General features: G+C 47.2%; 5 protein-coding genes across 5 annotated transcripts; 2 read left to right on the top strand and 3 right to left on the bottom strand.

Moving 5' to 3' along the window:
* Positions 1–213: 213 nt before the first annotated feature.
* N7446_004799 (NAD-dependent epimerase/dehydratase family protein) lies at positions 214–1221 on the bottom strand (the record flags this gene model as incomplete). Its single annotated transcript, XM_058513547.1, has 1 exon — positions 214–1221. One exon carries the CDS (start codon positions 1219–1221, stop codon positions 214–216), a length of 1008 nt encoding a protein of 335 aa, XP_058374876.1.
* A 1131-nt stretch (positions 1222–2352) lies between these two features.
* On the bottom strand, positions 2353–4106 carry N7446_004798 (sugar porter family MFS transporter; the record flags this gene model as incomplete). The annotated part of the gene is made up of 4 exons (XM_058513546.1): positions 2353–2737; positions 2787–3570; positions 3625–3950; positions 4009–4106. 4 exons carry the CDS (start codon positions 4104–4106, stop codon positions 2353–2355), a joined length of 1593 nt encoding a protein of 530 aa, XP_058374875.1.
* Positions 4107–5159: 1053 nt separating this feature from the next.
* N7446_004797 (glycoside hydrolase family 32 protein) lies at positions 5160–6844 on the top strand (the record flags this gene model as incomplete). Its single annotated transcript, XM_058513545.1, has 2 exons — positions 5160–5561; positions 5624–6844. The coding sequence occupies 2 exons, from the start codon at positions 5160–5162 to the stop codon at positions 6842–6844; spliced, it is 1623 nt and encodes a 540-aa protein (XP_058374874.1).
* Positions 6845–8158: 1314 nt separating this feature from the next.
* N7446_004796 (uncharacterized protein) lies at positions 8159–9211 on the bottom strand (the record flags this gene model as incomplete). Its single annotated transcript, XM_058513544.1, has 1 exon — positions 8159–9211. The coding sequence occupies one exon, from the start codon at positions 9209–9211 to the stop codon at positions 8159–8161; it is 1053 nt and encodes a 350-aa protein (XP_058374873.1).
* A 960-nt stretch (positions 9212–10171) lies between these two features.
* On the top strand, positions 10172–11014 carry N7446_004795 (uncharacterized protein; the record flags this gene model as incomplete). The annotated part of the gene is made up of 1 exon (XM_058513543.1): positions 10172–11014. One exon carries the CDS (start codon positions 10172–10174, stop codon positions 11012–11014), a length of 843 nt encoding a protein of 280 aa, XP_058374872.1.
* Positions 11015–16579: the final 5565 nt, after the last annotated feature.

Below are 16579 nucleotides of genomic sequence, written 5' to 3'. Positions count from 1 at the left end.
GGTAAAGAAAAGCATGCCATACAAGTGCGTTCTAGACGCATGAAAGGGGATTTTATTATACTGTAGAAGTACCAGCTTAGAGTCTAGCTTTATCTCTTCAATATCTGAAGAGAGGATGAAATCGCACATCATTCAAGGTTGTTTATTGTACATGTTTTGCTGATCTAGTCTAATCGGCGGCTTGTTTTTGCCCCCTCTGCACAAGTTTTATATTCATCTCTTTGTATACACCCCAGTGCTCACGGCATGATAACCCTTTTTGCCGACCTTCGCCGTTAAATCACTATTCCATTGCTCGCTGCGTAACAGCCTTTCCACAGTCTTTCCGAACGTATACTTTGGATTCCATCCTAGTTCTTCCACTGCCTTGCTTGAATCATAGACTCGATCAATCCTTGCAAGATGCTTCCACCCTTTCTCCTTGAAGACAACATCCACATCAGGAAAGATCTTAGTTACTACCTCAGCGGGGTTCCGGCTCAAAGCATCGAGCGTGTGTGCATCGTTTTTGAAAGGTGGCGGGGCGCTTATGATATACTTTCCCCACCGAATGTCCTTGGCTTTTCTCATTGCACAAACTGAGGCGCTGACAATATCCTCAATGTCGCACCTGCGGTAGGCCAGTTCCAAAACCTTCAGGTTTTCATCGCTCATCGCCGCGCGACGGTCTTCGTCATCGTCCTCCTCGGGGAAAAAGCGGCTTGTGCGAAGAACTAAAACGGGAATTCCACTCTGCTTTTGCATCAGAGCGCACATGTCCTCAGCTGCGATCTTCGTGACGCCATAGATGTTCTTTGGCACTGGAACAACAGACTCATCGATCCAAGCGGCGGGGTGTCCCGGCTTAGGACTTAGAGCCATACCAAAGGCGCTCGTTGTACTGAAGAAGACAAAGCTCTGTATCTGCTCTCTGAACCTGGAAGATTCTTCAAGGAGGATCAGAGTGCCGACAATATTGGTCGAGATAAATTGCTCCTTGCTGTGGCTGCCCACGTGCGGTTTATGCAATGTCGCCGCATGAAGAATGTGCTTAATGGAGTTGGAGTCGAAAATTGAAGCAATGAAGGCACGGTCACTAACAGATCCCACAAGTGTCGTAGTTGGGGAGGGGAGAATATCGATGCCCAGGGGTTTGAAGCCCAGAGATGGCAGGCTAAGCATCAGAGCGGTACCGAGATGACCAGCCGAGCCAGTGACAAGGACGTCATACGATGAAGACATTTCGAAATGTAGGACGTTCACAAGAGAGAGTTATTGTTTTGTCTGCTTCGCGGTAGCATTTAACAGCACAAGTCAATGAGTCAACAAGGGCGCCGAGGTTTTTAACTAGGGCGGAGCTAGCACGTGCAGGTATCCCCACTTACATAAAATTTACCTAAGGCAATCGAATCCAGAATATTTCTGAGGAACCAGGATTTTTACGAGTTCTTGTGGAATAGTGTGCACTTCAGCACCGAGCTTGGGAGAGAATTCGGCAGAGGTACATGTTTTCAAATGTGATAGTCGCCACTTGATCCCTCCCGCTTGGGCCCTCAGCGATGACTTCGCAATCCATATAGATCTCCGCGAGGGTAATGATGCTGGAGTAACCCAAATTGCATCACATAGTGTGATCAATCATTAGATTTGATCCACCACATAATTAAGGACGGTGTGTTAACTACAGGTCAGCCCACCTGTTCAAGACCTAATGCTGCGGAAATCGGGAAACACACCGCGCTCCTGTTATTGCTATCACCTATCAATCATTTATCGCTCAGCCTGTTAACGGCCTTGGGTCGTGAGTAGCCCCCTAGCCAATGTGTACCACACTATTGAATATGTACAGTGCAGGTTTCAATACCCGGCCCCTCGCCGAAGCGATATGCACGCTGCATTCACTGTATATATCCGAATACGGAGAATGAAATATACTACTTACTGAAAAAAGAAGTAGAGGCTCGCCAAGGCCTGCCCTATCCTAATTACCATCTGCGTTAGCCAACATGTGCATAAATATCCTGTCGGAGATATTCACAATTCTTCAGCCTTACCCGCTAGGCCCGCATTATCCCGTGCGCCGTCTGGGAATATCAGCCCACAATTGGCTCCAATACAGTCTGGTTAAAACTAGTTAAACCCTACAAGAGTATCCCTGATCTTGAACTTCTAGAAAAGACAGGCAGGCGGGGCTGACGCCGGCAATATATATTCTTTGCTATCATCGGACGCTGACTTCTCGATTGATTCAACTCATCGACCCAACTAATATACTAGACTGCATGACTAGCTGATTTTATGGACGAATCAACTTTGACGTATTAAGCTTGCTTTATTAGCCTTCATCCGACAGACCGAGGATGCGGGCGGGGCTTAAGCTTTCTCTTCCACGTGCTCAGTGTGGTGGCTCTGGCTAACCGACATTTGCTTTTCTCCAACAATCTGCGTGAAGGTGACAGTTGGTTTCCAGCCGACGGAGTTCCGCGCGCTGCTGACTTCAGAGTACAGCTCGTCCACTTGCTCTAGGGAAAGTCCCTTGGTCTCATAAATCATGAAGTAAACGAAAGCAATACAAAGGAAGCAACATCCAAACCAAATGAAGAAGATTTTGGACTGCAGGTTTGCATTCCCCGGGCCATAATTCACCAAGTACGGGGTAGAGTAAGCGATGGCCCAGTTGAGCAGCCAGTTAGTGGCGGTAGTCATGGATAGAGACCTAGCACGAATCTTCAAAGGGAAGATTTCACCGGTAACGACCCTATTCGAATATTAGCTACCATAATGGTAAAAGGACAAGGAGGACTTACCAAGCAATAGGTCCCCATGATGCAGCGAAGAAAAAGATGAAGGTACAGATGAAGGCGATTGCAGCGTTCTGCGCCGCTTTGTTGTTGACAATAATGTTACCAGCAGCATCCTGGCTGGTGGTTGTCGTTCCTAGGACAGCGACCAGAAGCTGGGAAATACACATGCCAACGGCACCCAGTAGCAGCACGGGCCGGCGGCCCCATTTATCAATAGCGTAGAGACCAGGGAGAGTCGAAACCACATTAACACAGTTGGTGATAAGGCTGATGACGAACTCGTTCTCGAATCCGGAGTTCTTGAAGAACTGCGTGCCGTAATAGAAAATAAAATTAATGCCGGTCAATTGCTGCAGAGCCTGAAGACCGCAGCCAGTGAGTAGCCGCTTTCCCAAATTGCCTTGGAAGCATTCAAGGTAGCTGGGCTGGCCTAGGCTCAACTCGTATTGATGGTTGGCTTGTATCTCAGCAATCTCTTCCGAGATAGCCTGATGATCTTCAGGTAGACGCCGAAGCTTCGCAAGATTCTTAGTGGCTCTGGCATGGTTGTCCCTTTTAATAAGGTACCGAGGAGTTTCGGGTAGGACAAGCATCCCAGCAATCAACACAATAGCCCATGCAAACTGGACAGCGATTGGGATGCGGTAAGAGCCGGTGTCATTCCGGCTGTGGGTTGAGTTGTTCACCACCGAGGCCAAGAGTAGACCAATGGTAATGGCTAGCTGGTAAGAACCGACGATGAAACCACGGATCCACTTCGGCGCGGTCTCGGACTGGTATAGAGGAACTATCATACTGGTTAGTGGGGAAAATCGTGATTAGATAAATCTGGGGTACATACTCAAGGCTGAAATCAAGCCCACACCAAATCCAGCAAAGAATCTACCAGCGAGGAATAGCGGAATTCCAGTAGCAGCTGTTTGTAAAACTACGCCCAATATGAATACCACGCTGGAAGCGATCAGGCCCCACCGACGGCCGATAGAGTCTCCCAAAGGAGCGGCACCGAGAGCACCAAAGAATGTTCCGGCCGACAGAATGGAGACAATGGCAGATGATTGGCTAGAGGTAATATTGAGGTGTCCGGTACTGTCTCTATAGCCAGTGGAGAAAAGGTCTTGCCAGTAGGGCATGGCAAGTATGCCACTGATGGTACCTGTATCATATCTTGAGAAAAGAGAAGTCAGCTAAGATCAAAAAATTTTCCGTAGTATTAGGAGCCTACCCGAACAAGACACCTCCAAAGGCCACGAAGCTAGAGATGGCAATGGCTGGCCATGATGCTCCGGGCACATCCTCAGGTTTCTTGAGCCGAATTCCCATGTTGCTAGTGGAGTAGAGTAAATTGAAGATCTGTGGGACTTGCAGGTAAATCAGAAGAGAAAATTTCCGGGGAAGGCCCGATGCTGCCTCTTATACTTTTCGTGATGAAAGAGCATTGGTTGTTCGGTTGCCCGTCTCGAAGCGCAATAGACTAGCATATTCTGTTCTTCTAGGCGTCTGAGTAGCAAAGAATGGTATTGGGTCCCCTTTGAGACACTGAAGCCAAACTTGACGTCCGAGCACTCGGTCAGTTGGATATCTGCGAAGTTTCGCCGGCGCACCCTCATGATCAGAACTCCAATCGGTTGCTTTGGAAGGTTCTCTGGATAGCAGGCAAGTCGGACCAGCCACTTCCGATGGCGCACTGTACGTGAAAGCTAGCACGGATTGAACACAAGTTTTAACCCTCACTGTTCGGATTATTCATCGTAAGTTTAGAAAGCGGCCGGGGCGGAATGCGGGGGCGAATCAGCCTCACCCATCAGTCCGGAGAAGTCCAGAGCCAGATCCACCGTGTTCTGGGGTAGTGTTAACCGAAATGGGTAGACGTTTCTCCCGTGTCTTCAATTGGTCAGACCACCCGAAGATGGCCCGTTGTTTCTCCATACTCGGCGAATTACAGAGTAAGCAGCCTGCAGAAACCCCGAGAGCGCCTAAATTAGCTCACTTAATCCCACAATTCTCGGGCCGCTGTTGGTCGGCATTTGGGGCGAAGGTTTAAGTTTCTCCGAAGAAATCCAGCGGTGGACTCCGCTGCAGGTGCTGTGACATTTGAAAGTTATGCTAGATCCACCACCCCTTAGGGACCTCCCGCCTATGAAGAACGGCCTCCATATGGGGAACGGACAGTAAACGTACTATGTACCGGCAGATTCTCAGTTGCACTTGAGCACCCAACATTTTGAAACCCCGAATTTCTCCAGATGTGGTCCCCGTGGGGATCAGTGCCTGAGCACTCGAAGCAAATGGCTCGCATATAAATAATCATTGCCGGGTCGTGCTGGATTCTCCTGGAAGTATTTTTCCACAGCGACAAAGCCTTATACCCTTACCATGGTTCATCTCACCAAGACCCTTGCGGTGGGTCTTTTGGCAGGCGTTGCGAGCATCGCAAACGCCTTCAACTATGATCAGCCGTACCGTGGCCAATACCATTTCTCACCCCAGGATCATTGGATGAATGACCCCAATGGTCTTTTGTATCACGATGGGATCTACCATTTGTTCTTCCAGTACAACCCCGGCGGTATCCAATGGGGGAACATGTCCTGGGGCCATGCCACCAGCAAAGATCTGACCCACTGGGAGCAAAAGCCCATCGCCCTCCTTGCCCGGGGATTTGGAGGCAATGTTACCGAGATGTACTTCAGCGGCAGTGCGGTCGTTGATTTGAATAACACCAGTGGCTTTGGCAAGGGCGGCAAGGCCCCTATGATCGCCATGTACACTTCCTACGTAAGCTCACCCAACCTGCAATAGATATTCGAAGAAATGACCGACTCACTCCCTTTTCACAGTATCCCGTTGCGCAGACTCTACCTAGTGGAAAGACCATTCAGGAGAATCAGCAAGCCCAGTCCATCGCTTACAGTCTTGACGATGGTATGACCTGGACCACGTACGATGCCTCCAATCCGGTCATTTACAACCCTCCAGCCCCATATGAAGACCAGTACAAGGACTTCCGTGACCCCTTCGTTTTCTGGCACGAGGAGTCCCAAAAGTGGGTTGTCATCACTTCTCTGGCCGCATTGCACAAGCTTGCCATTTACACTTCCGACAACCTTAAGGACTGGAAGTTGACGAGTGAGTTTGGTCCTTTCAACGCCCAAGGCGGCGTTTGGGAGTGCCCCGGTCTTTTCAAGTTGCCCCTTGATGGAGGGAAGTCCACGAAGTGGGTCATTACGCTCGGACTAAACCCCGGTGGTCCCCCGGGCACGGTGGGCTCCGGGACCCAGTACTTTGTGGGTGACTTTGACGGCACTACTTTCACTCCCGACGCCAATACTGTGTACCCCGGAAATGGGACCGCCAATTGGATGGATTGGGGCCCAGACTTCTATGCCTCGGCTGGCTACAATGGCCTCTCTGTTGATGACTATGTTCAAATCGGGTGGATGAACAACTGGCAGTATGGAACAAACATTCCCACCAGCCCCTGGCGAAGCGCCATGTCCATTCCTCGCCACCTGACTCTCAAGACCATCGGGGCCAAGCCGACTCTCGTTCAGCAGCCCAAGGAAGCCTGGTCTTCTATCGTGAGCAAGCAACCAGTCTACTCGCACACCTACAAATCTGTTCCGCAAGGCACCGTTAAGGTAGGCACAACCAAAGAGACCATCAAGATCGACTTGAGCTTCGCTGCTGCGTCGACCGCTTCGGAGTTTGCCATCGCTGTTCGGGCCTCCGCCGACTCCACCGAGCAGACTCTTATCGGTTACGACTTCGTCAACAAGCAGGTCTTTATTGATCGCACCAAGTCTGGAGATGTGTCTTTCGACAAGACCTTCGCCAGCATCTACCGCGGACCCCTCGAACCGGATGTCAAAGGCAAGGTGAACCTGAGCATCTTTGTCGATCGGTCCAGCGTGGAAGTCTTCGGCGGCCAGGGCGAGACTACCCTGACGGCTCAAATTTTCCCTAGCAGCGATGCGATTCACACCCAGCTGGTGTCGACTGGGGGGGCCACTAAGAGCGTCAATTTGAAAATCTATTCTGTCGCCTCGACTTGGACCTAATTGCGCTGACCATCTAAATATGGTGACTTGTGAAAAAGGAAGCATGATTTATGAACTTTCGAGGCTAAGGAGGATCCTGTACAGTGCAGAAGGATACTGTAATTAGAAAAGGCAATAGGCCTCTGGCTCATAGTACTTGGTTTGTATCCGCTTTACTATTATTGACTAGGGGCACTGCGTTAGAGATATATTCTCTCCTAATATAACAAGTCAAGCGCTCCTAACCTCAAATTTAGCCAATATCAGACCTTTTTTCTCTGTCTTCTGAGCTGCGCGCCCTTATTCCTCCTAGGCACTCCTCAAGTCCATTCACGTATATATTGCCATGCCACGTTCGGAGTAATATATCATTCATTTACCTTCTCGTTATATTTCTTCACCGGAGTGTCTTTGCCACTGAATCTATTCTTGGTACCCGATATGTATTTCAAGATATATAAGGTTGCTCCATTTAAAAGGCGGTAGATCATGCATTTTACTGAGGTAATTCCGCGATTGAATGCGTATTATTTTTGGATTGTTGGGGGCCTAGGTAAAGATCTTCAGCCGCTCCAGCTATTGCAAGACCCAAGTGTTTGTTGATCATGCTGACCGGGCACCCAGTCTCATAGTCATTAGAAGCTGGCGCAGATTCAGACCCCACTCTCTCAGCCCATATTTAGAACTTCGCTGGTCGCGATGTTGGTGATAGCCAAAATGTAGTTGTTGGCCAATTTGGCGGGGACGCCGCAACCTTGGGCTTCCATACGCCACACCTTAGTCCTCATGAGAAGAAAGACAGGTTCCATTCACTTTAAATGATCTCCTGACTCAACACCTGCACCAAACGTAAAGGCGAAGGACAACGATTAAGTACGCCTAGAAGCCGGTGAATCCAAAGATGGTAAGAAGAACGTCTATTTGCAAGCCAATTCTTAAGCCAAGAACGACTCTATAGTAACGCTTAGAAAGAAGAGTGGAGCCAGACTCCAACTTGGCGTCTGACCAAATGGATGAGAACAGACCAGTGGAGACAATAGAAAGAAGCCGACAGGAGAATTTGGCAGGGAATGGGCGCGCCATTCGAGTGTGTTTGGCCAGATCGTCTGTTCTCTCGTCCTCGAACAATTCTTCGTGGCCCGGGACCCATCGTACTCGTACATGGCAGCCCAGACATCGCAAGCACACTACTAGACCTGCGATTTCACTGAATATATGCTGGCCGGAGCTACGGCACGGTTGTGCGCATGCCTGGATTGGGCTGACAGTATGTAGTTTCCTGTGTGGTCTCCTGGTGCACATTCTCACTTCTCAAGTGCAAGGATCTCCTCTCATTCATTCCTCGTATGTTTTCGTAGGTTTGATCAACACTGAAGCCTCACTGTATGGTTCCTGATGGGAGCTTTGTCCAACCCTCCGGAGGTCTTGAGCCAAGACTTGGGTGGTTGTAGTGAGGACCCTTGAGGGCTCTGCTGGAAGCTCTGGTGAAGGCCCCTGTATGCTTAGACGAGCGCCTGTGCACATGTATGGATCTGCACTGCATCGCTCTGTTTCCGATTTCTCCGGCGTTTGGCTGTCTGGTTTGGGATGCTCTATTGAATGTCGCTCTGGTGGAAGACCCACCTTGACAGCCTTGATTAACTTCCTAAGGATAGCCCATTCAAGCTTCAGCTTGATGCTGTAGACCAGTGCCTTGAATGTTGTTTGCACAGAATATAGGCCGGCATATTGCGTGCCAACCAAAGAGCCATCAAGAAAAATGATAATCACGCTAATGAGTAGAAGTTCATATAATATATACCGATAACGGGTCTCATCAGTACTCCTTAAGAACTTCAACGTACCCCAAATATAGATCGCGGATAGCAATGTCTCTTGGATACAAAATCCGATTAATTGTACTCGTTCGAGAATATTGTATCCTTTGACGAAAGGGGCAGGATGGGTTGGCGCGTTAGTGCCGAATGCAACCACCGCTGTTGGTATATGGAATATAATGGCGTCAAAGATGATGAGATAGAGGATGCCACGTAGGACTCGTTGATTCCACACAATCAGATGGAGTCGTGACCACAGGACCATTGACTGGCCAGTCACCATGCAACACCAACCGATGGTCACCAGTGTGTGTGTTCCGAGATAATTATGGCGGACAATGTTGAAGAACTTTAGGAATAAGCCGAGGCCGTATGGGATAATACCGGCGGATGCGACAAGCAGGCTCCAGAAGTATGTGCCCTTCCACCGTTTGAATCTTGTGAAACAGAGCACCACGAGCTCTACCGCATTATACCAAGACAATCCGATGAAGGTAGCAAAGAGGACTTCGTCTAGACAACGGCGGTTGGTATAGATACCTCCAGTGAAACCATTGTTGCTGCCAGACATGGAAGGCGACCACAGTATCCTGACTGTTATGGAGCGGAGGCACCAGCTTGGTCTATGCCCTGGGATGTAGAGGCCCGACAGGTTATAACACTTACACAGGACTTTGAAGGGTGTTTGCAAATAATGTCTACTGAATGTAATCGTCATGCCTCAGTCTTCGATGCTTGGCGGTGAATCTAAGTTCGCCAGAAACGTGGTCCGCATGGGGTGCCAGAACCAGATCTTTGAGTGGGCGGTTTCCACTCGGATAACCTGAAATGTGTGTAGCATGAAATACAGTGATTTGTTCAAGGCAATATATTCTATAGGTATATATATATATATATTTGTAAATCCATTAACTATAACTGGCACGATTGGGATATTGTAGAAGACTTACAGCGGCCATGACTTCAATGCCCTGATGATTAAAGTTGGTGCTTAGCGCCACGTTGATCGTCACCCTAAACGTGGACTGCACATCTTTGTCCATGGCTCAAAACGAACCCTAAGCTACCGAGAAGGATTCAGGATCACCTTCATTGCTTCCGCGGAAAATTGAGACAGAATTTGTGCAAAGCCATGGAGACGACGTGGCTGGTCTATCAAACCAGGCCTTTCGGATAACATCCGTTACCGATCGGTTGGTTGACTTTGCTGCATATCCTCTCAAGTGGTCGACTGGCCTTCGCCACCGTGGTTGCCAATATGGGAGGGCCCGGCTAATGTAACTCTATTTTCTATACTGCGTACTGTAGGAGGATGTCTCAGAGAATGGTCTAGACCACACTACTTGTGCCACACTCCTTGTCCAGCGTTCGAGAGGTCTACAAAGCCCGGCAGTTTGGTCGGGAATGCGCTGGACCCTTTGTCTCTACCACCATCTTTTATCTCTACAACCACCTTTCATCTCTACCACCACCTTCCATCTCTCGTTGCCCAAATGCACCCTGTAACCAACGCCTGGACGCGTTGGTATTCATGGCCAATTCCACCGCATCGGACAGTGACCATGGCCTCACAGAGGGTATCTATACCAGCAGTGAATGCCTTGACTCGACCCTTGTCTCTGTTTTCACCACCATTGCCTACTACAACACCATTGAACTCCTGATTCTCTGCTTCACTAGATTCAAAAAGAAGAGGGATGTCTACTTTTGGACATTGTTGGTTGCGACCCTTGGGATCATTCCCTATAATCTCGGCTTCATGTTCAAACTTTTCAACGTCATACACAACAACAATATCTCGATAACTTTTTCGAGCATCGGATGGTATTGCATGGTGACCGGCCAGTCTATGGTGTTATGGTCCCGGCTCCACCTCCTAGTGCAGAATCGAAAGCTGCTGCGTGGTATTCTATACGTGATCATCATTGACGCTTTTGTGCTCCATATCCCTACCACAGTGCTTGCCTTTGGTACCAATGCACCGAGCCATCCCAAGGAGTTCGTGAGGGGGTATGAGATTATGGAACGGATACAACTGATCGGATTCTGTATCCAAGAGATTCTGCTATCAGTCTTATACATCTGGGAAACAGTCAAATTTCTCAAGCTCCATGTGAGAAATCGGTATTGGGGTATACTACATCAGCTACTTGTTATCAACGTCCTCATCATCTTGATGGATGCCTCGTTTGTCGCTGTTCAATACGCGGGCTTTTACGTGTTTCAAGTCACTTTCAAAGCCCTGGTATACAGTATCAAACTGAAGCTGGAGTATGCCATTCTGGGAAAGCTCGTCAAGGCTGTCAATGCAAAACGCAAAACCACCGAGTCTTACGCCGAAACGGACCGCACCGACCGATCCTTCATCCCATAACCACCCTGAAGTTCGGGCCTGTCAATTATTTAGTCTGGGTATCCTTACTATTGCCGTTTGGAGCACCACCAATACCAAGGCTGCAATGGAAAAGGTCTCTAGGACCAAGATGGAAGTTAATCTAGGCCGGAACGAATGGACCAGCAAGAGGGACGGGTTGGTTGGGGTGGGAAGTTAAATAACGTGTCGAAAGAAGGGCGAAAGGAAATAGGATGGTGGACAAATAGTGCAATGAGCGATGAAGGGTTTTACGCTGCAATATCGAACGCCGAAGTCCTACCATAGAATTGGGCCAACCGCGAATGTGACATTTTACCGCAGCCTTTGTGATACAGGGGCCTGGACTCGACTTAAAACTGAAGTGCCGGGCTGATTGATTACACTTGGGGAAGTAGACAGACGGAGCAATATTGAGATCTTGACCGAGAATATGCTTGCGCGGCGAATTATGGGTGTGCTAGTAAAGGGAGAAGAGATACCTCAAGCTGTAAAGATCTCACTTTTCATCGAAATGGCTATCGTAGTATTTGCATCTATTACGGCACCCCCACAAACTGGATTGCTAATTTAACTGAAGTACGTTCGCGTAAATAATACTTTTAATTATATCTAACAGCGTATGAGATTTCTCCGATCGACAGGGGCCATGTGACGTTTCGGGCCCCGTCCCCCTTGGTCCCCAATTCAATTCCACATCCACATGGTTGCAGAAAACCAGACTTGTAGCACTTGTTGATAGTTGTGTGAAAATGATATGTAATTTCCCCAAGTATCTTCAAATTCACCAGATTCATCTTTGGCAATTGGTAAAAGTTAAACCCCAAACTCACTTCTTTCCCACACACCACTCGAAATTCCACGATGGGCAAATCCCAATCAGCTCCAAAGTGAGTCCATTCCTTCACCCTCACAAGTCAGCAATTCACCATACTTAAGGTTTCAGTATGTGTTTAACCATTATGTACATAATACGGAAAACTTTTATTGATGATATGGAAAGCACGGAATAATAGGTGAAATCCAGGCAAACTTGAAAAAAGGTTTCTTGTAAAGACGTTAGACTGGTTATTACTCTTTTCAATGCTAAGCCTAGTACATACGACCATAGGGTGTGGAGAACAGGGCTTCCCGTCCGCTCAGCCGTACTTAAGCCACACGCCGGTAAGTTAGTAGTTAGGTGGGTGACCACTAGCGAATCCTTACTGTTGTATGTCCGTATTCACCTATTTTTTTTGATTCGTTCGGGAAGTCCCTCGTGCCGCCCTACCCTTTAGCCCCTTCACCCTATTCACCTAAATGCCCTAAACACCACTATTCTACACCTAAATATCCTGCACGCCCCTAAACCGCTGACGTGTCCTTCCCCTCCTATGCTGACTTTTTCTTAGGCGTGTTGTTTTGATCATAACTCTCTGGTACTAGTTTCTAACGGTTGATATATGTCTACCTAGGATTTAAACGATAGTAGGAAGAAAAAGAAGAAGGCCGCCTAGAAGAATCAAACTTATTATTGAATATAAATTCGCTAGAGGCCACCTATCCCACTACTAACTCACCGGCGAGTGGCTTATACTTAGTGGTGAGCAGCTAGATAAGCAACCCCTCTAGGCTCTAGTAATCGTTGCACGAACCCCTAATTGAGCTATGTTAGAACTTCATTAGATAACACTGTTCCTCCCTAAAACGCTTATTTCTTAGTATGTGTAGAAGACTAGAAAGGACGATAATAGGCGTACACTATATCGGACGGGTACGATAAATTACTCTTTGTAGTTTAGTTTGTCTACTTATGGTTTAGCGCTCTTTGTCCTTACGCCTCCCCGTGCGTAGTTCTATATAGTCCCCTACTCTTCCCCCTTCTATCCGATAGCCCTAATATTCTTTTTCGCCTTCTTTCTCCTACGCCTTATAGGTGAGGCATTTTTACTATTGACCCGGATTACCTAGCTCCTAAGCTCCGCTACCCCTTTTTCCCTATATAACTCGTCGGCTCTTCTGCGAACCCGCGTCTACAATCCGAATGTTACGGACCTACCAGGCACCAATCAATTATGGGGCCGCAACTTACTGATGGGCCACCGAGAGCCAACCGATCTATCTGTTATTAGATCACGTGCAGTACCTTATACTCCAGACACCCCGAGTATTCAAGGAAAAGAGAAACACAATCATGCTCAGTGAGCGCTTAGTGAGCAAAAGCATGATTGACCCTAAGCGGACCCACCCGGCAGACTTTATCCTGTACATATGTAGCTCTATATAATAGACAGGGTCTACACGCCAATAGGCCACTTTCGGCCTTCCGTTCGCCGTCTTATTGTATACCGCAATAACTAATAAGACGACCACCACGTGATCATGTAAGTAGTAGAAAGGTCAACAGTCGATAGGTAGATCTTGCTAAGCCAGATCTACCACTCTACTTTCTACTGCTCTACTTAGGGAGGACTCAGGATATATAAGGACACTCATTTATATATCTAGTTTAGTTCTTCGTGTTCAATCTTATATTGTTACTTATGTCTACTGTTCAGAACCTTTGGTGACTCGTATAACTTGATTATAACTTAACAACACTACGACTAGACCAATACTCCGGTATAGATCTATTCGGCGCTCTATCTAGCATCGCTCCTCGATACCCTCAAAAGGACTTAGCCCGTATAAGGCCTATTAGGCAACGGTACGGTTAAGAGATAGATCGTTAACGTTAGAAGCAGAAAAGCATTAGGCAAGTATAACCTAGGAATCTTCTAGCATAGCGACGACCCGTTAGTCGTGCGTAACACATTAAACACCGTCTCGAATCAAGTTCGAGTTATTAAGCAACTATGGCCTCTAGTACGCAGAGAGGAAAGACCCTAACCGGTGGCCGACCCTAAGACGATTGGGAAGATAAGCAAGAGAAAAAGGTCAAGAGCCTAGAGCATAAGATCCGGGAGCTCACCGAGAAACTCAATATACTCGGCACCGACTACGAAAAGCAGATACCTAGCGTGAACGACCACCTATAGCAACTCTATGCCTAGGTTGTCGCTTTAGCACCTACTAGTGTAGTCTAAGGGCCACGACTACCTAAAGCTAAGTGCTTCGAAGGGAACCGAACCAAGCTTCGAGGATTCCTCACTTAGATAGATATATATATAGATATAAATAAATCCAAGCTTCCTACCGAAGTAAGCAAGGTGATTTTTGTGTCAACCTACTTACGAGGATAAGCATAGGACTAGTTTGAACCATATATCCGCGATTATTACGGAAAGCTAAGAGAAGCGTGGTCTATAACCACGACCGATATCTTTAATGACTACGCCAATTTCCGTTAACATCTCGAAAACACTTTCGGAGACATTGACGCCGCTAGAACCGCTAAACGTAAGCTATAGCGTATCCGACAAACATATTTAACTTTAGTATATACCTCTAAGTTCTTATAGATTATCTCGTATTTAGATCTACTAGATAGAGCGTATATTCTATACTTCGAAGCCGGACTAAAATCTAACGTTAAGGATGAACTTACGCGTATCGACCGACCTAGAACGCTAGATTAACTTATTAAGGTCGTAGTTAAAATCGATAACCGCAATAGCGAGCGACGCCGAGAACGATAGGAGATAGATTAGTAGAAAAAGGGCAAATCACACGGATTTAACCGGTATAACTCGGGGCGACGGGAGTATCACTAACCCGCCCGAGATAGCGATCTATATAGACTAAAGCCGATAGAGCTAGACGCTACTCGTGAAGAACAAGACGAGCGGAAGAAAAAGAATCTTTGCTTTAACTACGGGAAACTAGGACACCGCGCGAGAGAATATAAGCAAAAGAAATCGTACGACAAACGACTATAATAGCTACGGGCGACACGCGAGGAACTACGTGCGACCTAGGAGTCCTAAAACGACTAGGACTAGAGCAACGAACTCCACGAGCGACTCTTATCGGTCTAGACCGACTAAGAAGCCGACTAAGGCCTCCGCTAATACGATAGCGCGGAAGAGATCGAGTTTCTAGAAATAGATTTAGACACGGTCGAGAGCTAAGGGTAGACATAGTATATGTCCTAGGAACGATAGAACGAATCCCTAGGAACAGTCCACGATTCCTAGGAGTAGGGCATAGGGCTTTCGGGAGCTAACGAGGCGCTCCTAGGAACCGCCTATAGCCTAGGAACCGGATCCACACTCCTAGGAACGGATTAAGAGATCCCGGAAACACCTATCGAAAGTCCTAGGAACGAGCATCGCTAAGCTAGGAGCGATAAAGAAGCCGACAAAAATGTGGCCAAACTTATAGAAGAGATTTAGACCGACTACCTAGATTAACACCTCGTAGTAGTAATCGAGGAAGATAAGGAACCGGAAGAATGTCCTTGCTAGGACGCCCTATACGCCTACAAAGGGTATACACGACACCCCGACCATAGTAAGATAGCCACTATTATGTGTTATGATAAGACGTGCACGGTTCACGGACTAGGCAAATTAGATTACGGTATTAAACCCGGACCACTACGGTAGATAAAGAAGCCACAATAGAAACCCGAGTACTAAGGAGTTTGGTATAACGGACGACAAATCTACGATCACGATTATTAGAAGATCGAATAGCTAGCTGTAACCACGGGATTTCACATTAAGCTGTATGTGATGTTACCTATAGGGAAAGCATAGACACTTATCGACTCGGGAGCCACTAACAACTTTATGAACCTAAGATTCGTGACCGACCACGAAGTACCTATAGTACTATTAGCGTAGCCAATCCTAGTTCTTAGACTTGATAGAGTAGGGCTCGCACGAGGCATTATACACACTAGCAGCACACTACCTATGTCTACCTACGGACACCTAGAATTGATTAAGTTCAATATTTTAGAAATAGGAGACTACGACATCGTATTAGGCATTCTATAGCTACGAAAGCACAACCTAAGCATTAATTAGCAAACGGAAAGGATCACCTTTAATAGATATACGTGTAAGAAAGATTATAAAGAGTTTGAAACTCGACGAAAGGGACCGAGTAAATAGGCAGCCGGTACCTAGAGCGCTTAGCGAATCAAGACTAAGAAGGGCCTACAGCGACCCCGAGGTATAGTCGATAGGCAAACAAAGACGATTGCCCTAGATGCTATAGAACAATCTCCGGACATAACTAATAACGAATTGTCATAGTATATGATTGTTAAGCATAAGAAGCTATACGTAACTAGCAATAAACCACGGATTCTAGACGAATACCGCGAGTTCGACGACCTATTTAAAGCATTCGCCGAAGGAGTGTTACTAGAATATAGACCCTTTGACCACGAGATTAACACAATAGAAGGCACTAAACCTATATTTAAGCCTATCTATTAGTTATCGGAAAAGGAATCTTAGACACTTAAGGAATACATCGACGAAAACCTAAAGAAAGGTTATATCCGACCCTCGAAATCATCGGCCGGATACCCGATTATTTTCGTACCAAAGAAGGACGGGAGCCTTCGACTTTGCGTGGATTACCGATATCTAAATTCGATCACTATTAAGGATCGACACCCGCTACCTCTAATCA

This window comes from Penicillium canescens, assembly GCF_028828765.1.
Source record: "Penicillium canescens strain IBT 15451 chromosome Unknown utg000003l_segment0_segment0, whole genome shotgun sequence".
In the NCBI taxonomy this organism is placed as follows: Eukaryota; Fungi; Ascomycota; class Eurotiomycetes; order Eurotiales; family Aspergillaceae; genus Penicillium; species Penicillium canescens.
The sequence above is the reverse complement of the archived record's forward strand: the minus strand, read 5'-3'. Positions and strand labels throughout refer to the sequence as shown.